Source organism: Petromyzon marinus, chromosome 61, assembly GCF_048934315.1.
Source record: "Petromyzon marinus isolate PM22_M1 ecotype Great Lakes invasive population chromosome 61, UKy_Petmar_22M1.pri1.0, whole genome shotgun sequence".
NCBI lineage: Eukaryota > Metazoa > Chordata > Hyperoartia > Petromyzontiformes > Petromyzontidae > Petromyzon > Petromyzon marinus.
Window position 1 is genome coordinate 1,223,806 of NC_133727.1, and position 25,605 is coordinate 1,249,410.

Genomic DNA, 25,605 nt, shown 5'->3' on the forward strand with positions numbered 1-25,605 from the left:
CACCGGTCCCTTCACACTCACAACTGATACCCCTGTCATTATCTCACGTGGTCACCAGTCCCTTCACACTCACAGCTGACTCCCCTGTCATTACCTCCCATGGCCACCAGTCCCTTCGCACTCACAACTGATACCCCTGTAATTACTTCACGTGGCCAATAGTCCACTCACAGCGCATGTAGGCTAGACTGAAATTACATATGTATATGAATGTTTGAGCAAATTTGGGATTAAGCCACGTGCTGGCGGAGTTAATGGACGGCTCATTGGGGCTGACACTCAACATTTCCCATGCGTAGCGCGACTTTGCCGGGTACTGAATTGCTTTTCTGCAAGTTTCAAGTATGTCCTGTTTCTGCTGCGTTGTAAGCGGGGTGCGAGAGAATTCAAGAGACTCATTTGACCTGGGGGGGCATCAGTCTGCCACTCGGGGGTGACGATGATTGCTGCTGCTGCCGCTGCTGCTGCTGTATCAGTGTGTGTAACAGACTGTTGGGGCACTTGCCACACAGGTGGTGCATCAGCGACTCATCTCAGTCAGTCGACCCGTGGCACTTGCTGGGTCTGTACCGTGACCGCCTGCCAGCGGGCGTTCGACACTTCACGTGGCCTCAACGTGCACCTAGCCTGGCACAGGCGCCGTGGTGACGCCACCGCCACTTAGGGGCGAATGACGGTTCTTGTTGTTGTTGTTGTGTACAATCGTGATGTGGGGAGCGGTAGTGTAGCGGTTAGCGGCGCTACCGCTGCGAACCCGGCGACCCAGGTTCGACTCCCGCTCAGAGCCACCAACACCAGTGACGATTATTTAAATCGTATCGTGGGCCTTCCCTAGGTCGACTCAGCCTCAAATGAGTACCCGGTGCGTTGTGTAAAAATCATCGTCACTGGGGAGACGAAGGCGGCCGGGCGTGGTGCTGGCCACCTACCGCCACGTGCGGCGCGTGCCCTCGTCCTGGCCACCTCACAGAAGGCTGGCGAACCTTGTCCTGGCTTCACCCGGGATTGTTCGTCATCAATGTTGCCCCACAGCACAATGACACCGCTCGACACAATGCATTTACACGTTCGTATGCACGCACTTCTTTCGTGCCGTACGTCGCCGACCGTGCTAATCGGAGTCGCGGGGGAAACTGCACGCGCGGTATTTCTCCGTCCATGATATGTTCTGGGTGGAGGTGTGGTGTTTGTTCTTTTGTAAATCAGAGGTGGCAACCCCTAACCTCAGGGCCCCGCACGCGTTGCTGGGCAGCCCAGGTGGTCACCCCACGCTCTCGCTCAAGGGAACCTCGACCCCCAGATTCACCGGCTCTCTGGAGCTCGCCGGTCTCGTGGTTTGGCCCTGAGAATCACTCCATGGATTCTCCTCGTGAGCGCGTGACACATCGGCAGCGAGAACATTTCCGCTAAACCGAGAATTGGGCAACACGGGTTGCCGGTATGTGCCTGCCGCAAAATTGACACACGGAGGAAGCGAGCCGAAACGAGAAACCGCTGTCGAAGGTTCTCTGCACCACCACCACCACCGCCACCACCCCGCCCCGCCCGCGATGTTCTGAGATTCGTTGGCGACCAAACGCAGCCGGTCGCAAACCAAGTCGGCTACTCCGTCCGCCACGTTCGCAGAGCGTCTCTCCCCCTCGTCTCAGCCGCGATGAGCGCGCGGATGGAAGATGTCGCCTTGCTGCTGGCCACGTCCGTGCTGAGCTGCTGGCAGAATGGTGAGGACTGTGTGTGTGTGTACGTGTGTGTGTGTACGTGTGTATGTGTGTACGTGTGTGTGTGTACGTGTGTGTGTTTTCTCATTTCAGTTCTCCACTCAACGATCGAGGGTTTTCGTACGCTGGGGCGCTCAATGCCCCGGCGTCTGAAAGCGTCTCCCAACCATCACGCCTCGTCCCCATCGTTCCGATGCCAAGCTGTGGTGGTTGTCTCCTTTAGCCTAGGGGACCCTCCCCCCCACTAACGGCAGCTATCCCCGTGCAGCACAAGGCGGAGGTTACATGGCACGTGTGTGTGTGTGTGTACATTGTACGTACGTTGAACTTCGTTCGCACAGCTACGTGTGGCTCCGGCGGCTTCCGAACATCGGAAGGAAGAGCGTTCCAGACGGCCGCGGTAGAACATCTGAAAGCGCCGCGCGACGATGCGGTGACGGCCGTCTTTGTTCTCGTAGTGATTTGTCCTCCTTGATGACGAGGTCACCAAGGAGGATAAACCATCGCCACGCGAACTGTGGACATGCTTGCAGCGGCGGCTTCTGGCTCAGCGCGGCGCTTTCAGACGCGCTCTCAAATCATCGAAGATTGAAGACACCGTGGGACAGAAGGCAGGCGTCAGGGTAGAGCTGAGGCCAAATTCAATTTCATTTCACACCACCCATGCGCAACACAAGTGAGACTTGTTGTTGTTGTTGAGAAGTTGTTATCCGATTGGTCCAGATAATCGAATCGATGATCGGTAGATAAAATGATGACTTAAATGATCGCAGCAACAACAACACAAATCGACACATTAGTCAGTAACGATTAGGCACCTTAGGGGCGCCACGGTGGCTAGGAGATGTTAACTACCTCGCCAGGTGTGCAGGGGGTCGTGGGTTGGATCCTGACCCTGACGAAGCCTGCTGCTGCTGTGTATTTGGAGTTTGCGTGTCTCTCTCTCATCATCATCACGGTGGCTAGGAGATGTTAACTATCTCGCCTGGTATGCAGGGGGTCGTGGGTTGGATCCTGACCTTGACGAAGCCTGCTGCTGCTGTGTATTTGGAGTTTGCATGTCTCTCTCTCATCATCATCACGGTGGCTAGGAGATGTTAACTACCTCGCATGGTATGCAGGGGGTCGTGGATTGGATCCTGACCCTGACGAAGCCTGCTGCTGCTGTGTATTTGGAGTTTGCATGTCTCTCTCTCATCATCATCACGGTGGCTAGGAGATGTTAACTACCTCGCCTGGTATGCAGGGGGTCGTGGATTGGATCCTGACCCTGACGAAGCCTGCTGCTGCTGCTGTGTATTTGGAGTTTGCATGTCTCTCTCTCTCTCATCATCATCACGGTGGCTAGGAGATGTTAACTACCTCGTCTGGTATGCAGGGGGTCGTGGATTGGATCCTGACCCTGACGAAGCCTGCTGCTGCTGTGTATTTGGAGTTTGCATGCTCTCCCGTTGTCCCCTCCATGTTTAGAGACGCGCGTTTCGAGGTGTGAGTGTCCACGCGTCGATCAGCCACGTCACTCAGCCATCATTTGTGGCCCGGTCGCTTCTGAATGATCGCTCCGTAGCTCAGCGGCGCCTTGCGTGGTGAAATAAAAAAAATGCATAGTTTAGTTTTAAAGTTATAAATTATGACAAGTGACGTTTTGGGATGTGGTCCTTCTTCGTTGCACATGATGGAGAAGTGAAAACATCCACGGATGCATCCGTCTATGGGTAATGTTAGTCTATGGGTAATGTTAGTCTATGGGCAATGTAGTCTATGGGCAATGTTAGTCTATGGGCAATGTTAGTCTATGGGCAATGTTAGTCTAAGGGCAATGCTAGTCTATGGGCTGTGTTAGTCTATGGGCAATGTTAGTCTATGGGCAATGTTAGTCTATGGGCAATGCTAGCCTATGGATAATGTTAGTCTATGGGCAATGTTAGTATATACACAATGCTAGTCTATGGGCAATGCTAGTATATAAACAATGCTAGTCTATGGGTAATGTTAGTCTATGGGCAATGTTAGTCTATGGGCAATGTTAGTCTATGGGCAATGTTAGTCTATGGGCAATGCTAGTCTATGCGCAATGTTAGTCTATGGGCAATGTTAATCTATGGGCAATGTTAGTCTATGGGTAACGTTAGTCTATGGGTAATGTTAGTCTATGGGCAATGTTAGTCTATGGGTAACGTTAGTCTATGGGCAATGTTAGTATATAAGCAATGCTAGTATATGGGCAATGTTAGTATATAAGCAATGCTAGTATATGGGCAATGTTAGTATATAAACAATGCTAGTATATGGGCAATGTTAGTATATAAGCAATGCTAGTATATGGGCAATGTTAGTATATAAACAATGCTAGTATATGGGCAATGTTAGTATATAAACAATGTTAGTATATAAGCAATGCTAGTATATGGGCAATGTTAGTATATAAACAATGCTAGTATATGGGCAATGTTAGTATATAAACAATGCTAGTCTATGGGTAATGTTAGTATATAAACAATGTTAGTATATAAGCAATGCTAGTATATGGGCAATGTTAGTCTATGGGCAATGTTAGTATATAAACAATGTTAGTCTATGGGTAATGTTAGTCTATGGGTAATGTTAGTCTATGGGCAATGTTAGTCTATGGGCAATGTTAGTATATAAACAATGTTAGTCTATGGGCAATGTTAGTCTATGGGTAATGTTAGTCTATGGGCAATGTTAGTCTATGGGCAACGTTAGTATATAAACAATGTTAGTCTATGGGCAATGTTAGTCTATGGGTAATGTTAGTCTATGGGCAATGTTAGTCTATGGGCAACGTTAGTATATAAACAATGCTAGTCTATGGGCCGAGCCAAGCCGGCTGAAGCCGCGCCGAGCCGCCGGCCCACGGGGATGAGAACACTCACGGCGTTCCGTGCCCTTGTGCCTCCCCCCTCCCCCCAGCCTACTTCCTCCAGATGGTGGTGAAGATGCGCAGGAAGTACAACATCAAGCATCCCTTCGTCACGGGCAACACCGAGCTGGAGACCGTCTACAGGGCCAAGTGAGCCACACCACCACTCCACTACCGCCTCCGTCTGCCCCCTCTCCACCTCCTAACCTCGGCTCTTAGGTCATCATAACAGCGCAGTCTGTTCTGCTATAACGCGGCGATAGAAGCTGTCGTTGCGTTCCCGTTGTGGAATAATCGCGTTATGATGAATGATAATACGTGGATGTAGGGAATACAGCGCACCCCGCGATGACATGCGAGATGCGTACGCAGGCCGAACAAAGGCTGAGGTGCGACGAGAAGCATCCAGCAGCATCCCGCGTGAGAAGTATCCAGCAGCATCCCGCGCGAGAAGCATCCAGCAGCATTGAACGACGACGCTTATTCCTACTCGCGCTGCGACGCAGCTCCGTTCACTCGATCACGTTACATCCAATTCGCCATCCGCGTTCTAAAAAAATTAATGTGTTCCCCTAATACATTCACCGCGTTGAATCCAATACGCATTGCAGGAGAACAGACTATTATTATTATTATTCATGTGTTCCAGCAGCGCTCAGGTCGAACGAGTCTGGCGCGCTGTGTGCGACGATGTGACGTCTTTCTGTACCATGATGATGGTGATGATATTATTTCGTACGGCTACTGATGTGGATGCAGAGCCACAACTACAATTTTAGATTTGGGTGGCCAAGCCCAGGTAACGGCGTCAGCAGAAGCAGCGGAGTAGCGTATCATCGTCGCTGTGATGTCGACTTCGTATTTGTGGATGACCACAGTCGCACAGTGCGACTGGAGAGTTTTTAATTTTCAATTTAATGACGATGATGACGATGACGATGACGACGATGTTGATTATACAATGATGACGATGATGACGACGACAATGATGACGACGATGATGATGTCGATGATGATGACGACAATGATGACGACGACGACGATGATGATGACAATGATGATGACGATGATGATTTAGGTTCAGTTTACCATGGGAGTCCAGTTTACCATAGAAGTCCAGTTTACCGTAGAAGTCAAGTCTACCATGGGAGTCCAGTTTACCATGGGAGTCCAGTTTACCATGGGAGTCCAGTTTACCATAGAAGTCCAGTTTACCATGGGAGTCCAGTTTACCATAGAAGTCCAGTCTACCATGGGAGTCCAGTTTACCATAGAAGTCCAGTTTACCATAGAAGTCAAGTCTACCATGGGAGTTTAGTCTACGATGGGAGTCCAGTTTGCCATAGAAGTCCAGTTTACCATGGGAGTCCAGTTTACCATAGAAATCAAGTTTACCATGGCAGTCCAGTTTACCATGGGAGTCCAGTTTACCATGGGAGTCCAGTTTACCATAGAAGTCAATTCTACCATAGGAGTCCAGTTTACCATGGGAGTCCAGTTTACCATGGGAGTCAAGTCTACCATGGGAGTCCAGTTTACCATGGGAGTCCAGTTTACCATAGAAGTCTAGTGTACCATGGGGGTCTAGTTTACCATGGGAGTCCAGTTTACCATGGGAGTCCAGTTTAACATAGAAGTCCAGTTTACCATGGGAGTCCAGTTTACCATAGAAGTCCAGTCTACCATGGGAGTCCAGTTTACAATGTGAGTCCAGTCTACCATGGGAGTCCAGTTTACCATAGGAGTCCAGTTTACCATAGAAGTCAAGTCTACCATGGGAGTCAAGTCTACCACGGGAGTCCAGTTTACCATAGAAGTCCAGTTTACCATAGAAGTCCAGTTTACCATGGGAGTCCAGTTTACCATAGAAGTCAAGTTTACCATGGGAGTCCAGTTTACCATGGGAGTCCAGTTTACCATAGAAGTCCACTTTACCATGGGAGTCCAGTTTACCATGGGAGTCCAGTTTACCATAGAAGTCCACTTTACCATAGAAGTCCACTTTACCATGGGAGTCCAGTTTACCATAGAAGTCCAGTTTACCATGGGAGTCCAGTCTACCATGGGAGTCCAGTCTACCATGGGAGTCCAGTTTACCATGGGAATCCAGTTTACCAAAGAAGTCCAGTCTACCATAGAAGTCCAGTTTACCATAGAAGTCAAGTCTACCATGGGAGTCCCGTTTACCATGGGAGTCCAGTTTACCATGGGTGTCCAGTTTACCATGGGAGTCCAGTTTACCATGGGAGTCCAGTCTACCATGGGAGTCCAGTTTACCATGGGAGTCCAGATTACCATGGGAGTCCAGTTTACCATGGGAGTCCAGTTTACGATAGAAGTCCAGTCTACCATGGGAGTCCAGATTACAATGTGAGTCCAGTCTACCATGGGAGTCCAGTTTACCATAGGAGTCCAGTTTACCATAGAAGTCAAGTCTACCATGGGAGTCAAGTCTACCACGGGAGTCCGGTTTACCATAGAAGTCCAGTTTACCATAGAAGTCCAGTTTACCATGGGAGTCCAGTTTACCATAGAAGTCCAGTTTACCATAGAAGTCCAGTTTACCATGGGAGTCCAGTTTACCATGGGAGTCCAGTTTACCATAGAAGTCCACTTTACCATGGGAGTCCAGTTTACCATGGGAGTCCAGTTTACCATAGAAGTCCACTTTACCATAGAAGTCCACTTTACCATGGGAGTCCAGTTTACCATAGAAGTCCAGTTTACCATGGGAGTCCAGTCTACCATGGGAGTCCAGTCTACCATGGGAGTCCAGTTTACTATGGGAATCCAGTTTACCATAGAAGTCCAGTCTACCATAGAAGTCCAGTTTACCATAGAAGTCAAGTCTACCATGGGAGACCCGTTTACCATGGGAGTCCAGTTTACCATGGGTGTCCAGTTTACCATGGGAGTCCAGTTTACCATGGGAGTCCAGTCTACCATGGGAGTCCAGTTTACCATGGGAGTCCAGATTACCATGGGAGTCCAGTTTACCATAGAAATCAAGTTTACCATGGCATCCAGTTTACCATGGGAGTCCAGTTTACCATGGGAGTCCAGTTTACCATAGAAGTCAATTCTACCATAGGAGTCCAGTTTACCATGGGAGTCCAGTTTACCATGGGAGTCAAGTCTACCATGGGAGTCCAGTTTACCATGGGAGTCCAGTTTACCATAGAAGTCTAGTGTACCATGGGGGTCTAGTTTACCATGGGAGTCCAGTTTACCATGGGAGTCCAGTTTAACATAGAAGTCCAGTTTACCATGGGAGTCCAGTTTGCAATAGAAGTCCAGTCTACCATGGGAGTCCAGTTTACAATGTGAGTCCAGTCTAACATGGGAGTCCAGTTTACCATAGGAGTCCAGTTTACCATAGAAGTCAAGTCTACCATGGGAGTCCAGTCTACCATGGGAGTCCAGTCTACCATGGGAGTCCAGTTTACCATGGGAATCCAGTTTACCATAGAAGTCCAGTCTACCATAGAAGTCCAGTTTACCATAGAAGTCAAGTCTACCATGGGAGTCCCGTTTACCATGGGAGTCCAGTTTACCATGGGTGTCCAGTTTACCATGGGAGTCCAGTTTACCATGGGAGTCCAGTCTACCATGGGAGTCCAGTTTACCATGGGAGTCCAGATTACCATGGGAGTCCAGTTTACCATGGGAGTCCAGTTTACCATAGAAGTCCAGTCTACCATGGGAGTCCAGTTTACAATGTGAGTCCAGTCTACCATGGGAGTCCAGTTTACCATAGGAGTCCAGTTTACCATAGAAGTCAAGTCTACCATGGGAGTCAAGTCTACCACGGGAGTCCAGTTTACCATAGAAGTCCAGTTTACCATAGAAGTCCAGTTTACCATGGGAGTCCAGTTTACCATAGAAGTCCAGTTTACCATAGAAGTCCAGTTTACCATGGGAGTCCAGTTTACCATGGGAGTCCAGTTTACCATAGAAGTCCACTTTACCATGGGAGTCCAGTTTACCATGGGAGTCCAGTTTACCATAGAAGTCCACTTTACCATAGAAGTCCACTTTACCATGGGAGTCCAGTTTACCATAGAAGTCCAGTTTACCATGGGAGTCCAGTCTACCATGGGAGTCCAGTCTACCATGGGAGTCCAGTTTACCATGGGAATCCAGTTTACCATAGAAGTCCAGTCTACCATAGAAGTTCAGTTTACCATAGAAGTCAAGTCTACCATGGTAGTCCCGTTTACCATGGGAGTCCAGTTTACCATGGGTGTCCAGTTTACCATGGGAGTCCAGTTTACCATGGGAGTCCAGTCTACCATTGGAGTCCAGTTTACCATGGGAGTCCAGATTACCATGGGAGTCCAGTTTACCATAGAAATCAAGTTTACCATGGCAGCCAGTTTACCATGGGAGTCCAGTTTACCATGGGAGTCCAGTTTACCATAGAAGTCAATTTTACCATAGGAGTCCAGTTTACCATGGGAGTCCAGTTTACCATGGGAGTCCAGTTTACCATGGGAGTCCAGTTTAACATAGAAGTCCAGTTTACCATGGGAGTCCAGTTTACCATAGAAGTCCAGTCTACCATGGGAGTCCAGTTTACAATGTGATTCCAGTCTACCATGGGAGTCCAGTTTACCATAGGAGTCCAGTTTACCATAGAAGTCAAGTCTACCATGGGAGTCAAGTCTACCACGGGAGTCCAGTTTACCATAGAAGTCCAGTTTACCATAGAAGTCCAGTTTACCATGGGAGTCCAGTTTACCATAGAAGTCCAGTTTACCATAGAAGTCCAGTTTACCATGGGAGTCCAGTTTACCATGGGAGTCCAGTTTACCATAGAAGTCCCTTTTACCATGGGAGTCCAGTTTACCATGGGAGTCCAGTTTACCATAGAAGTCCACTTTACCATAGAAGTCCACTTTACCATGGGAGTCCAGTTTACCATAGAAGTCCAGTTTACCATGGGAGTCCAGTCTACCATGGGAGTCCAGTCTACCATGGGAGTCCAGTTTACCATAGGAATCCAGTTTACCATAGAAATCCAGTCTACCATAGAAGTCCAGTTTACCATAGAAGTCAAGTCTACCATGGGAGTCCCGTTTACCATGGGAGTCCAGTTTACCATGGGTGTCCAGTTTACCATGGGAGTCCAGTTTACCATAGAAGTCCAGTCTACCATAGAAGTCCAGTTTACCATAGAAGTCAAGTCTACCATGGGAGTCCCGTTTACCATGGGAGTCCAGTTTACCATGGGTGTCCAGTTTACCATGGGAGTCCAGTTTACCATGGGAGTCCAGTCTACCATGGGAGTCCAGTTTACCATGGGAGTCCAGATTACCATGGGAGTCCAGTTTACCATGGGAGTCCAGTTTACCATAGAAGTCCAGTCTACCATGGGAGTCCAGTTTACAATGTGAGTCCAGTCTACCATGGCAGTCCAGTTTACCATAGGAGTCCAGTTTACCATAGAAGTCAAGTCTACCATGGGAGTCAAGTCTACCACGGGAGTCCAGTTTACCATAGAAGTCCAGTTTACCATAGAAGTCCAGTTTACCATGGGAGTCCAGTTTACCATAGAAGTCCAGTTTACCATAGAAGCCCAGTTTACCATGGGAGTCCAGTTTACCATGGGAGTCCAGTTTACCATAGAAGTCCACTTTACCATGGGAGTCCAGTTTACCATGGGAGTCCAGTTTACCATAGAAGTCCACTTTACCATAGAAGTCCACTTTACCATGGGAGTCCAGTTTACCATAGAAGTCCAGTTTACCATGGGAGTCCAGTCTACCATGGGAGTCCAGTCTACCATGGGAGTCCAGTTTACCATGGGAGTCCAGTTTACCATAGAAGTCCAGTCTACCATGGGAGTCCAGTTTACAATGTGAGTCCAGTCTACCATGGGAGTCCAGTTTACCATAGGAGTCCAGTTTACCATAGAAGTCAAGTCTACCATGGGAGTCAAGTCTACCACGGGAGTCCAGTTTACCATAGAAGTCCAGTTTACCATAGAAGTCCAGTTTACCATGGGAGTCCAGTTTACCATAGAAGTCCAGTTTACCATAGAAGTCCAGTTTACCATGGGAGTCCAGTTTACCATGGGAGTCCAGTTTACCATAGAAGTCCACTTTACCATGGGAGTCCAGTTTACCATGGGAGTCCAGTTTACCATAGAAGTCCACTTTACCATAGAAGTCCACTTTACCATGGGAGTCCAGTTTACCATAGAAGTCCAGTTTACATGGGAGTCCAGTCTACCATGGGAGTCCAGTCTACCATGGGAGTCCAGTTTACCATGGGAATCCAGTTTGCCATAGAAGTCCAGTCTACCATAGAAGTCCAGTTTACCATAGAAGTCAAGTCTACCATGGTAGTCCCGTTTACCATGGGAGTCCAGTTTACCATGGGTGTCCAGTTTACCATGGGAGTCCAGTTTACCATGCTAGTCCAGTTTACCATGGGAGTCCAGTTTACCATAGAAGTCAATTCTACCATAGGAGTCCAGTTTACCATGGGAGTCCAGTTTACCATGGGAGTCCAGTTTACCATGGGAGTCCAGTTTAACATAGAAGTCCAGTTTACCATGGGAGTCCAGTTTACCATAGAAGTCCAGTCTACCATGGGAGTCCAGTTTACAATGTGAGTCCAGTCTACCATGGGAGTCCAGTTTACCATAGGAGTCCAGTTTACCATAGAAGTCAAGTCTACCATGGGAGTCAAGTCTACCACGGGAGTCCAGTTTACCATAGAAGTCCAGTTTACCATAGAAGTCCAGTTTACCATGGGAGTCCAGTTTACCATAGAAGTCCAGTTTACCATAGAAGTCCAGTTTACCATGGGAGTCCAGTTTACCATGGGAGTCCAGTTTACCATAGAAGTCCCTTTTACCATGGGAGTCCAGTTTACCATGGGAGTCCAGTTTACCATAGAAGTCCACTTTACCATAGAAGTCCACTTTACCATGGGAGTCCAGTTTACCATAGAAGTCCAGTTTACCATGGGAGTCCAGTCTACCATGGGAGTCCAGTCTACCATGGGAGTCCAGTTTACCATGGGAATCCAGTTTACCATAGAAGTCCAGTCTACCATAGAAGTCCAGTTTACCATAGAAGTCAAGTCTACCATGGGAGTCCCGTTTACCATGGGAGTCCAGTTTACCATGGGAGTCCAGTTTACCATGGGAGTCCAGTTTACCATGGGAATCCAGTTTACCATAGAAGTCCAGTCTACCATAGAAGTCCAGTTTACCATAGAAGTCAAGTCTACCATGGGAGTCCCGTTTACCATGGGAGTCCAGTTTACCATGGGTGTCCAGTTTACCATGGGAGTCCAGTTTACCATGGGAGTCCAGTTTACCATGGGAGTCCAGTTTACCATGGGAGTCCAGTTTACCATAGAAGTCCAGTCTACCATGGGAGTCCAGTTTACAATGTGAGTCCAGTCTACCATGGGAGTCCAGTTTACCATAGGAGTCCAGTTTACCATGGAAGTCAAGTCTACCATGGGAGTCAAGTCTACCACGGGAGTCCAGTTTACCATAGAAGTCCAGTTTACCATAGAAGTCCAGTTTACCATGGGAGTCCAGTTTACCATAGAAGTCCAGTTTACCATAGAAGTCCAGTTTATCATGGGAGTCCAGTTTACCATGGGAGTCCAGTTTACCATAGAAGTCCACTTTACCATGGGAGTCCAGTTTACCATGGGAGTCCAGTTTACCATAGAAGTCCACTTTACCATAGAAGTCCACTTTACCATGGGAGTCCAGTTTACCATAGAAGTCCAGTTTACCATGGGAGTCCAGTCTACCATGGGAGTCCAGTCCACCATGGGAGTCCAGTTTACCATGGGAATCCAGTTTACCATAGAAGTCCAGTCTACCATAGAAGTCCAGTTTACCATAGAAGTCAAGTCTACCATGGTAGTCCCGTTTACCATGGGAGTCCAGTTTACCATGGGTGTCCAGTTTACCATGGGAGTCCAGTCTACCATGGGAGTCCAGTTTACCATGGGAGTCCAGATTACCATGGGAGTCCAGTTTACCATAGAAATCAAGTTTACCATGGCAGCCAGTTTACCATGGGAGTCCAGTTTACCATGGGAGTCCAGTTTACCATAGAAGTCAATTCTACCATAGGAGTCCAGTTTACCATGGGAGTCCAGTTTACCATGGGAGTCCAGTTTAACATAGAAGTCCAGTTTACCATGGGAGTCCAGTTTACCATAGAAGTCCAGTCTACCATGGGAGTCCAGTTTACAATGTGAGTCCAGTCTACCATGGGAGTCCAGTTTACCATAGGAGTCCAGTTTACCATAGAAGTCAAGTCTACCATGGGAGTCAAGTCTACCACGGGAGTCCAGTTTACCATAGAAGTCCAGTTTACCATAGAAGTCCAGTTTACCATGGGAGTCCAGTTTACCATAGAAGTCCAGTTTACCATAGAAGTCCAGTTTACCATGGGAGTCCAGTTTACCATGGGAGTCCAGTTTACCATAGAAGTCCCTTTTACCATGGGAGTCCAGTTTACCATGGGAGTCCAGTTTACCATAGAAGTCCACTTTACCATAGAAGTCCACTTTACCATGGGAGTCCAGTTTACCATAGAAGTCCAGTCTACCATGGGAGTCCAGTCTACCATGGGAGTCCAGTTTACCATGGGAATCCAGTTTACCATAGAAGTCCAGTCTACCATAGAAGTCCAGTTTACCATAGAAGTCAAGTCTACCATGGGAGTCCCGTTTACCATGGGAGTCCAGTTTACCATGGGAGTCCAGTTTACCATGGGAGTCCAGTTTACCATAGAAGTCCAGTCTACCATAGAAGTCCAGTTTACCATGGGAGTCCAGTTTACCATGGGTGTCCAGTTTACCATGGGAGTCCAGTTTACCATGGGAGTCCAGTCTACCATGGGAGTCCAGTTCACCATGGGAGTCCAGTTTACCATAGAAGTCCACTTTACCATGGGAGTCCAGTTTACCATGGGAGTCCAGTTTACCATAGAAGTCCACTTTACCATAGAAGTCCACTTTACCATGGGAGTCCAGTTTACCATAGAAGTCCAGTTTACCATGGGAGTCCAGTCTACCATGGGAGTCCAGTCTACCATGGGAGTCCAGTTTACCATGGGAATCCAGTTTACCATAGAAGTCCAGTCTACCATAGAAGTCCAGTTTACCATAGAAGTCAAGTCTACCATGGGAGTCCCGTTTACCATGGGAGTCCAGTTTACCATGGGTGTCCAGTTTACCATGGGAGTCCAGTTTACCATGGGAGTCCAGTCTACCATGGGAGTCCAGTTTACCATGGGAGTCCAGATTACCATGGGAGTCCAGTTTACCATAGAAATCAAGTTTACCATGGCAGTCCAGTTTACCATGGGAGTCCAGTTTACCATGGGAGTCCAGTTTACCATAGAAGTCAATTCTACCATAGGAGTCCAGTTTACCATGGGAGTCCAGTTTACCATGGGAGTCAAGTCTACCATGGGAGTCCAGTTTACCATGGGAGTCCAGTTTACCATAGAAGTCTAGTGTACCATGGGGGTCTAGTTTACCATGGGAGTCCAGTTTACCATGGGAGTCCAGTTTAACATAGAAGTCCAGTTTACCATGGGAGTCCAGTTTACCATAGAAGTCCAGTCTACCATGGGAGTCCAGTTTACAATGTGAGTCCAGTCTACCATGGGAGTCCAGTTTACCATAGGAGTCCAGTTTACCATAGAAGTCAAGTCTACCATGGGAGTCAAGTCTACCACGGGAGTCCAGTTTACCATAGAAGTCCAGTTTACCATAGAAGTCCAGTTTACCATGGGAGTCCAGTTTACCATAGAAGTCCAGTTTACCATAGAAGTCCAGTTTACCATGGGAGTCCAGTTCACCATGGGAGTCCAGTTTACCATAGAAGTCCACTTTACCATGGGAGTCCAGTTTACCATGGGAGTCCAGTTTACCATAGAAGTCCACTTTACCATAGAAGTCCATTTTACCATGGGAGTCCAGTTTACCATAGAAGTCCAGTTTACCATGGGAGTCCAGTCTACCATGGGAGTCCAGTCTACCATGGGAGTCCAGTTTACCATGGGAATCCAGTTTACCATAGAAGTCCAGTCTACCATAGAAGTCCAGTTTACCATAGAAGTCAAGTCTACCATGGGAGTCCAGTTTACCATGGGAGTCCAGTTTACCATGGGAGTCCAGTCTACCATGGGAGTCCCGTTTACCATGGGAGTCCAGTTTACCATGGGTGTCCAGTTTACCATGGGAGTCCAGTCTACCATGGGTGTCCAGTCTACCATGGGAGTCCAGTTTACCATGGGAATCCAGTTTACCATAGAAGTCCAGTCTACCATAGAAGTCCAGTTTACCATAGAAGTCAAATCTACCATGGGAGTCCCGTTTACCATGGGAGTCCAGTTTACCATGGGAGTCTAGTCTACCATGGGCAGGAGTTGGCAACCAGTCACTCCGTAGCCGCGTGCGGCTCCCTAAGTGACGCCCCGTGACGTTGTTTACGAAGTGACCACCACCGTCTCGTAATCAACCCCCACAATGCCTTGCGGCCTCTTCAAGTATCCAGGTTCGAAGGGAATTCGAATAATAGAGGGGGGGTAGGGGTTGCGAGGGGTGGTGACATCGCGTCAATGTAAACGCGTCGTTTCAGTTTATTTATTTGGTATAGTCCTGTGAGGCATTCGGCTCTTGAATCGGGTGCAACCGCAACAAACAAAATAACATGAACAAGAAAAACATCTTAAAGTGACTACGCGCAAACAGAAAAATGCAGTGGAAAAAACTTAAAAATATTCCAGAAAAAGCTCCGTACACCAAGGCTCTGTGCAAAAATCCCAGTGGGAAGCAAGTCAAACAACAACAACAACCACAAGACAACTTAGATTAAGGCCATCAGTTGAACTCCGTACAAACAAACATGGCCAAACCAAAAAACGTTTTCCAAATCACCAAAATAAATCCATAAAAGCAATTTCGTTAAACCCGCCCATCGCGCTGCTGTTTTATTGCACGCTAACGGCATCGGGCACAAGAACAATGTGCGTGCATAATTGCCACGTGACTAACCCAACCTGCTAATAATAGGTGTTTACCCTTTTATCTGGCAACAAAACTGGGATCATGTTTGCATTGACCACAATACCTGCAGGTCAAAATGTAAACAAAAAACAGCACTCTGATAATGTCTGCATTGTCCTTGAAATTGATTGGTCCACACCCGAGACAGATTTTTCTTAGAGCCCAGTCTCATGTCGGTGTTGGAGCAGATGACGCCAAAAGGCGCACAACTCAAAGACAACGACGCACCATCAGCGTACAGAGAGCTCGGGGTAAGCATTTAAATCATGAGACCTTCTTTGCCAGTAGCAAAACTGGTCATGGATCCGCTTTGTCATTTAGATGGATTCATTAACCCCCCCCCCCCCCCCCCACGTGAAGGGCTCGCAAGAGGCGCCATCACATCAGCCCCTCTGTTTAAGAAACAACGTCGGAGGATTTCTCCACAAATCCGTCTGTCACCTTGATGATGCCGGTTGTAATTACGGGCGAGAATTGGCCACGTTCCGTCTACGTGACGCTAGCCCTGACTAGTTGGCTGTGTCGGGTGGTGGAGGGTTTAACGACACAACATTGATATGTTTACGCGATCTCACCCAACAAGCGGTCGTTCTCAGGCGGAAAAAATAGAATCCAGCAGTGCGAATGAAACGTCGTGATTTTTTATTTTATTTTATACCTACGTGACTTTACCGAAAGAGTATGGGTGCTGAGATGTTAAAACACCAAACTGAAACCTTTAACAAGGAATCATATCTGCATTAACCACAATACGATAGCTTCAAATTAAGATCTAACCCAACAAACCTCGATTACACTGGCGAGACGTCGTACACAGATTGATAAACATTGTAGCTTGGCTCTTCAACACACAACCGGTTAGTGCTGTACTAGTCACGAATTGGCCACGTTCTGCTTACGCGACACGAACCCTTACTAGTTGGCTGTGTCGGATGGTGGAGGGTTATGACACATTTATATATGTACGCGATCTAACCCAAAAACCTTTATTATTAATAATCTTTGCTCGCAAAAAAGCCTGCCACGTGTTAAACTGATCATTGTACTCACACTCAGTCCCATGACTGTTTCAGGAGGATATTGCTGCCACACTGGGGGTTGATGGGCCTTACCTGGTAAAAGAAATTTCGTTTCGTTTAGAAAGCAAGCGAAGACTGCGCCGAGATGTTAACTACCTCGCCTGGTGTGCAGGAGGTCGTGGATGCGTGTCTCTCATCGTCACGGTGGCTAGGAGATGTTAACTACCTCGCCTGTTATACAGGAGGTCGTGGATTCGATCAAGACCCTGACGCCTGCTGCTGTATATTTGGAGTTTGCGTGTCTCTCTCTCCCCGTGGTCGCGTGGATTTTTGTCTGGGTCCCTCCGGTTTCCCCTCTCCGCATTTATAATCAACATCGCGCGTTTAGAGTGTTTGTCTGCTGCTGTACGCTGCCAAGTGATGGCGATGATGGTACGAGCCACTTCGTTGAGCCATCGTTTGTGATCGCCAGGTCGCTCCTGAAGAAGAGGCGCATCGCTCAGTGGGCCCTGACCTGGTCAAATAAAACTTCATTAAGTTCGTCCAACGTCGCGCCTCTCGGCTGTGTGCGTGTGTCTGTGTGTGTGTCTGTGTCTGTGTGTGTCTGTATCTGTGTGTGTGTCTGTCTGTGTGTGTCTGTCTGTGTGTGTGTGTCTGTCTGTGTGTGTGTCTGTATCTGTGTGTCTGTGTGTGTGCCTGTGTGTGTCTGCGTGTGCGTGTCTGTGCGTGCGTGTGTGTCTGTGTGTGTGTCTGTATGTGTGTCTGTGCGTGCGGGTCTGTGTGTGTCTGTGTGTGGGAGCGGTGGTGCAGCAGTTAGCGCCACGCTGCGCTACGAACCCGGCGAACTGAGTTCGATTCCTTCTCACGGCCAACACCGGTGACGATTATCTGAACCGGTCCTGGGCCTCTCCTAGGTCGACTCGGTCTCAAATGAGTACCTGGTGCGGTGTGCAGTAAACATCGCCACTGGGGAGACAAAGGCAGTCGGGCGTGGTGCTGGCCACCCACCCCCTCGTGTGCCGTTCCGGCCTTCATAGGTGCTGCCCGCTAACAGCACTTGCCCCTACAGTCTGTTAAGTCTATACGGGGGATCTTTGTCTTTGTGTGTGCGCGCGTGTGCGCATGCGTAGCCAAAACCTGCAGGACTACTACCCGATCTTCCTGGTGACGATGTGGACCGCTGGCCTCTTCACCAGCTCTGGTGCGACTTCCCGACGAGTCCTGACCACCCACAGGGGCACCGTGGCCACGTGCCACAAACACCACGCACACGACACCACGTGTCCAAGTGCCACAAACACCACGCACACGACACCACGTGTCCACGTGCCACAAACACCACGCACACGACACCACGTGTCCACCTGCCACAAACACCACGCACACGACACCACGTGTCCACCTGCCACAAACACCACGCACACGACACCACGTGTCCACGTGCCACAAACACCACGCACATGACACCACGTGTCCACGTGCCACAACCACCACGCACACGACACCACGTGTCCACCTGCCACAAACACCACGCACACGACACCACGTGTTCACGTGCCACAAACACCACGCACACGACACCACGTGTCCACGTGCCATAAACACCACGCACACGACACCACGTGTCCACCTGCCACAAACACCACGCACACGACACCACGTGTTCACGTGCCACAAACACCACGCACCCGACACCACGTGTCCACCTGCCACAAACACCACGCACACGACACCACGTGTCCACCTGCCACAAACACCACGCACACGACACCACGTGGCCACGTGCCACAAACACCACGCACACGACACCACGTGTCCACCTGCCACAAACACCACGCACACGACACCACGTGTCCACCTGCCACAAACACCACGCACCCGACACCACGTGTCCACGTACGCGCAGGGGTGGGGAACCTTTTTTCTGTCAAGGGCCATTTGGATATTTATATAACATCATTCGCGGGCCATACAAAATGATCAACTTAAAAATTAGCCCGCTATTTTTGGTCAAAACATTTAATTAACTCGCCCCTAATGTGATGGCTGGAACTGCTTCTCTTTGGCGAGGCGTGTGGTGATGTTAGCTGGTATTGATGATGTTAGCTGGTATTGATGATGTTAGCTGGTATTGACGATGTTAGCTGGTATTGACGATGTTAGCTGGTATTGATGATGTTAGCTGGTATTGATGATGTTAGCTGGTATTGACGATGTTAGCTGGTATTGATGATGTTAGCTGGTATTGATGATGTTAGCTGGTATTAACGATGTTGCTACTCGCAACTGCTTTTCCAGGTTTGCTCTCCTAGATTTATCGAATTTCGAGTCCCGTCTGCGGTTGCCTTGGCAGGGCCACACCAAATGATTTCGCGGGGCCTCGTACGGCCCGCGGGCCGGACGTTCCCCACCCCTGAGTCGTACGGCAACGCTGTCCCTGCCGGTGTCGTGCCAACCCATGCCCGTGGGAGGGACTTTGCGGCAATTTGTTTTTTTGGTTTGTCGCTTGAGTGATTCGTCTTCGCTCTCCGGATGCTTCGCACTCCGATCGTGTGTTTCGCACCGTTTGTTGTCGTGACCTTCTGACCCGCCGCCCGCCCCTTTACGCAGCTCATCGGATTCCTCCGGTAGGCATCAAGGTTCCCATTCTGGTTCGACCGTCGAGTTCGCCACCGTTGTCCGCGGCCGCGAGCGGGAATCGAACTCGGGTCCGGCGCCGGGTTGGCAGCTCGGCGCGCTAACCGCTGCGCCGCCGTTCGACCGAATCGCGTGCGCGCGTGCGCTCGCTGCGTCGAGTGCGTCGAGTTGACTGTGAATGGAGGTGGAGCAGAGACTGATTTGGGGAGCGGTGGTGCAGCGGTCAGCACTGCGCTGCGCTACGAACCCGGCAACGCGGGTTCGATTCCCGCTCACGGCAAACACCGGTGGCGATTGTCTGAACCGGTCGTGGGGCTCGCTAAGGTCGACTCGGCCTCAAATGAGTACCTGGTGCGGTGTGTAGTAAACATCGTCACTGGGGAGACAAAGGCGGCCGGGCGTGGTGCTGGCCACCCACCCCCTCGTGTACCGTTCCGACCTTCATAGATGCTACTCGCTAACAGCACTTGCCACTACAGTCTGTTAAGGCTACACGGGGAATCTTCATAATTGTTTGCTGGGATTGATGGAAACGTTCATGATGTCCTCCACGTGTTACAAAGCTGACAATTCTCAATAACGTATTGATAATTGTCATTATGATATGCCTCCTTGTTTGGTCCCGAGTAAACACGCCAAAGTTGGGCCAACCACATGTCACCAACGTTGGACCAACGTTGGTGGCATGTGGTTGGTGCCAACGTTGGTGACGGGTGGTTGGTGCCAACGTTGCTGGCATGTGATTGGTGCCAACGTTGGTGGTATGTGGTTGGGCCAACGTTGGTGGCATGTGGTTGGTGCCAACGTTGGTGGCATGTGGTTGGGCCAACGTTGGTGGCATGTGGTTGGTGCCAACGTTGGTGACGGGTGGTTGGTGCCAACGTTGCTGGCATGTGGTTGGTGCCAACGTTGGTGGCATGTGGTTGGGCCAACGTTGGTGGCATGTGGTTGGTGCCAACGTTGGTGGCGGGTGGTTGGTGCCAACGTTGCTGGCATGTGGTTGGGCCAACGTTAGTGGCATGTGGTTGGGCCAACGTTGGTGGCATGTAGTTGGTGCCAACGTTGCTGGCATGTGGGTGTGCCAACGTTGGTGGCATGTGGTTGGGCCAACGTTGGTGGCATGTGGGTGGTGCCAACGTTGGTGGCGGGTGGTTGGTGCCAACGTTAGTGGCATGTGGTTGGGCCAACGTTGGTGGCATGTGGTTGGGGCCAACGTTGGTGGCATGTGGGTGGTGCCAACGTTGGTGGCATGTGGTTGGGCCAACGTTGGTGGCATGTCGTTGGGCCAAAGTTGGTGGCGGGTGGTTGGTGCCAACGTTGGTGGCACGTGGTCGGTGCCAACGTTGGTGGCGGGTGGTTGGGCCAACGTTGGTGGCATGTGGTTTGGCCAACGTTGGTGGCATGTGGTTGGTGCCAACGTTGGTGGCATGTGGTTGGTGCCAACGTTGGTGGCATGTGGTTGGTGCCAACGTTGGTGGCATGTGGTTGGGCCAACGTTGGTGGCATGTGGTTGGGCCAACGTTGGTGGCGGGTGGTTGGGCCAACGTTGGTGGCATGTGGTTGGTGCCAACGTTGGTGGCGGGTGGTTGGGCCAACGTTGGTGGCATGTGGTTGGTGCCAACGTTGGTGGCATGTGGTTGGTGCCAACGTTGATGGCATGTGGTTGGGCCAACGTTGGTGGCATGTGGTTGGGGCCAACGTTGGTGGCATGTGGTTGGGCCAACGTTGGTGGCATGTGCTTGGGCCAACGTTGGTGGCATGTGGTTGAGCCAACGTTGGTGGCATGTGGTTGGGCCAACGTTGGTGGCATGTGGGTGGTGCCAACGTTGGTGGCGGGTGGTTGGTGCCAACGTTGGTGGCATGTGGTTGGGGCCAACGTTGGTGGCATGTGGGTGGTGCCAACATTGGTGGCATGTGGTTGGGCCAACGTTGGTGGCATGTCGTTGGGCCAACGTTGGTGGCGGGTGGTTGGGCCAACGTTGGTGGCATGTGGTTGGGCCAACGTTGGTGGCATGTGGTTGGTGCCAACGTTGGTGGCATGTGGTTGGTGCCAACGTTGGTGGCATGTGGTTGGTGCCAACGTTGGTGGCATGTGGTTGGGCCAACGTTGGTGGCGGGTGGTTGGTGCCAGCTTTGCGTGTTTCCTGTCCGCAGCCGCCGCCGCCTTCATCGGCCTCATGTACATCGTGGCGCGCTACAAGTACTTCAAGGGCTACATGGGAACGGACAACAAGCGGTGAGCGTGCGACACCGCAGCCCCCAACGCACGATCGCCCCAACGTCGGTTCAACGTTGCGGCCGACGTTGAACTCGACGTTCAACGAACGTCAACCCACGTGCCAACGCAAATGACAGCTCAACGGAGCGGCGTATCGTCACCGGTTGAGAATGTCTAACAGCGGCCGCATACTCACTCCGTAGACTCGGGACGTTCATTCTAAATGTGGGAGGGGGGAAACCGGGAGGAGGACACGGAGAAAATCCACGTGACCACGGTGAGAGAGACACACAAACTCCAAATATACAGCAGGCGTCAAAGAGGATCGAACCCACGACCTCCTGTAGACCAGGCGAGGTAGTTAACATCTCACCACAAAGAGAGAGAGAGACACGCAAACTCCAAATATACAGCAGCAGGTGTCAGGGTTGGGATTGAACTCAAGACCTCCTGTTGACCAGGCGAGGTAGTTAACATCTCACCACAAAGAGAGAGAGAGAGAGACAAGCAAACTCCAAATATACAGCAGCAGGTGTCAGGGTTGGGATTGAACGCAAGACCTCCTGTTTACCAGGCGAGGTAGTTAACATCTCACCACAGAGAGAGAGAGAGACACGCAAACTCCAAATATACAGCAGCAGGTGTCAGGGTTGGGATTGAACGCAAGACCTCCTGTTGACCAGGCGAGGTAGTTAACATCTCACCACAGAGAGAGAGACACGCAAACTCCAAATATACAGCAGCAGGCGTCAGGGTCGGGATTGAACCCACGACCTCCTGTAGATCAGGCGAGGTAGTTAACATCTCACCACAGAGAGAGAGAGACGCAAACTCCAAATATACAGCAGCAGCAGGCATCGTCAGGGTCGGGATCGAATCCACGACCTCCTGCAGACCAGGTGAGGGAGTTAACATCTCCTGGCCACCGCGGCTCATTGCGGTGAACTCATTGGAGGGGAGGGGTATTGAAGCAACTGGACCCACTGTGAGCGCGCCGGGAGTTGGAATCGAACCCGGCCCCCGCTGCCGCCGTGCCACGTGACCGTTGCGTCACGGCAGAAGCTGTCCCTGGGCACGTGCGTCGCGCGAATGATCATGATCATGATTTCGACGACGACGATGATGATGTCATCATCATTATGATTACACCATCATCATTACGTGCCAGATTTCGCGAAAAAGTCAACGAGCCATAGGCGGAGAGCCCAGGCCGAGGGCTGCTCGAGAGCCCTCGGCCTGGGCAAGCAGAGGAAGAGGCATTGAGATGGTGTGGATGTGTATAGTAGTGTAGTGTATAGTGTAGTGTATAGTGTAGTAGTGTAGTGTATAGTGTAGTAGTGTAGTGTATAGTGTAGTGTATAGTGTAGTAGTGTAGTGTATAGTGTAGTGTATAGTGTAGTAGTGTAGTGTATAGTGTAGTGTATAGTGTAGTGTATAGTGTAGTGTAGTAGGGTATAGTGTAGTGTATAGTGGTGTGTATAGTGTAGTGTATAGTGTAGTGTATAGTGTAGTGCATAGTATTGTATAGTGTAGTGTATAGTGTAGTGTATATTAGTGTAGTGTATAGTAGTGTATAGTGTAGTGTGTAGTGGAGTGTATAGTGTAGTGTATAGTAGTGTAGTGTATAGTGTAGTGTATAATGTAGTGTATAGTGTAGTGTATATAGTAGTGTAAAGTGTAGTGTATAGTGTAGTGTATAGTGTAGTGTATAGTGTAGTGTATAGTAGTGTAGTGTATAGTAGTGTAGTGTATAGTAGTGGATAGTGTGTAGTAGTGTAGTGTGTAGTAGTGTAGTGTATAGTAGTATAGTGTATAGTGTAGTGTATAGTGGTGTAGTGTATAGTAGTGTAGTGTATAGTAGTGTAGTGTATAGTGGTGTAGTGTAAAGTAGTGTAGTGTATAGTAGTGTAGTGTATAGTAGTGTAGTGTATAGTAGTGTAGTGTATAGTAGTGTAGTGTATAGTGTAGTGTATAGTAGTGTAGTGTATAGTGTAGTGTATAGTAGTGTATAGTGTGTAGTAGTGTAGTGTGTAGTAGTGTAGTGTATAGTGTATAGTAGTGTATAGTGTGTAGTAGTGTAGCGTATGGTGTAGTGTATAGTAGTGTAGTGTATAGTAGTGTATAGTAGTGTATAGTGTAGTGTATATTAGTGTAGTGTATAGTGTAGTGTATAGTAGTGTAGTGTATAGTAGTGTAGTGTATATTAGTGTAGTGTATAGTAGTGTAGTGTAAGGTAGTGTAGTGTATAGTAGTGTATAGTGTGTAGTAGTGTAGTGTATGGTGTAGTGTATCAGAGGCCTTGAGATGTTTCTTCAAAGTCCGAGTGTCGTCATCTCCTTGTTGTGTCGTCATCTCCTTGTTGTGTCGTCATCTCCTTGTGTCGTCATCTCCTTCTTGTTGCGTCATCTCCTTGTTGTGTCGTCATCTCCTCGTGTCGTCGTCGTCATCTCCTTGTTGTGTCGTCATCGCCTTGTGTCGTCGTCATCTCCTTGTGTCGTCATCTCCTTGTGTCGTCATCTCCTTGTTGTGTCGTCATCTCCTCGTGTCGTCGTCATCTCCTTGTTGCGTCGTCATCATCTCCTTGTTGCGTCATCATCTCCTTGTTGCATCATCATCTCCTTGTTGTGTCGTCATCATCCCCCTCTTGTTCTTCTTCTTGTTGCAGAGTCCCCGGCTATTTCCTGGCCAAGCGGTTGATGTTTTCGCTCTCGGCTCTCTCCGCCGTCGGGCTGCTAAACTTCGCCCTGTGGTGGTACTGCCGAGTCAGCCTCCTCGACTACTTGAACCTCGTGGCCAAGGCAGCCTCGGCCCTGCTGCTGTTTGTATGAACGCGGCTGCAGAGGTCAGGGCGCTGGGCCGCCAACGGTGAGGTCCCGGGTTCGAATCTGGGCGACTGCCTGCGATTCAGCCGGCTTCTCACATTATCATGACCTCGGCCTGGTCACGAGTGACGGCACACAACAACAACAACAACAAACAACAACAACAAACGATTCGGTGAAATGTAGCCGTGCACTAAATTTGGCTAAATTCCAGCTCTGAGAATGAACGATATCGAGAGATTCGACTGTCACGCATCGAGCATGACAACATCCACGTAGTCGAGTGTGGTAGGAAGGTGCTGCCCTCTGCTGTATGGAGCAGGGATCTCAGAGGTAGCTTCGTGATGTCCACTTCCGCTGGCCGCTCTCCGACACGGGAGGAGTGGTGTAACTGCTCTGCGAAAGTTCCAAAAGGACAAACAATATAACAATGCCATAGAACAATACATGTAACAGGACAAACAATATAAGAATACAATATAACAATACAATAGAACAATACAATGTAACAGGACAAAAAATATAACAATACAATAGAACAATACAATGTAACAGGACAAACAATATAACAATACAATAGAACAATACATGTAACAGGACAAACAATATAACAATACAATATAACAATACAATAGAACAATACAATATAACAGGACAAACGATATAACAATACAATGTAACGGGACAAACAACAATAGGTAACATTGAAGCAAATATATATTTAAAGGAACACAATGTTTCAAATTCAATAAGTGGTTTTTAACCCCAACCCAATGCCCCCCCCCCCCCCCCCCACTGATGCTTTGTCACATGACCAAGTGGCACGTGTGTCTAAAATAAAAACTCTACACACGTGGCACGTGTGTTGTGATGACGGTTGTTGAATGTTCACGTGCTGTTGCCCGTCACGTGCTGTTGCCCGTCACGTGTTTTGCCCGTCACGTGTTTTCCAAACGCCACAACAACTGCACGCGCGTCTACGGGGTGGCGCTCGTTTGTCGCTGTGGTTCGCGGTTCGAACCCCAACGGGGGGTCTGCCCTGGTTAATACTGCAGTGTGCGTGTTAACTATGATTATGGTCTACATGTCGTTTTTTTTTTTTAAATCTGTAATTGTGGAATGATTTTATGTCGTCTGCCTACCGAGTCGCCCTTCAAAACCAGATTCTTAGCTCAATGGACTTCACTAGGGATTAAAACTTCTCATTCTCAAAATTGGCTTCTTTTTGGGTTAGCTCTTATCTTAA

General features: G+C 49.3%; 1 protein-coding gene across 1 annotated transcript; it reads left to right on the forward strand.

The window, feature by feature from the left end:
• Positions 1–1,433: 1,433 nt before the first annotated feature.
• Positions 1,434–25,238, forward strand: LOC116955723 (microsomal glutathione S-transferase 2-like). Its single transcript, XM_032976989.2, has 5 exons — positions 1,434–1,721; positions 4,653–4,752; positions 17,813–17,883; positions 21,474–21,555; positions 24,203–25,238. The coding sequence occupies exons 1-5, from the start codon at positions 1,655–1,657 to the stop codon at positions 24,363–24,365; spliced, it is 483 nt and encodes a 160-aa protein (XP_032832880.1). The 5' UTR covers positions 1,434–1,654; the 3' UTR covers positions 24,366–25,238.
• The last annotated feature ends 367 nt before the right edge of the window (positions 25,239–25,605 follow it).

Bases quoted from the DNA above. Each gene is read 5' to 3' on its own strand.
- LOC116955723 (XM_032976989.2), top strand. From the start codon at position 1,655: ATGAGCGCGCGGATGGAAGATGTCGCCTTGCTGCTGGCCACGTCCGTG. The intron at 4,753-17,812 runs GTGAGCCACACC...GCGCATGCGTAG, and splicing joins GAGACCGTCTACAGGGCCAA to CCAAAACCTGCAGGACTACT. The intron at 17,884-21,473 runs GTGCGACTTCCC...TCCTGTCCGCAG, and splicing joins TGGCCTCTTCACCAGCTCTG to CCGCCGCCGCCTTCATCGGC.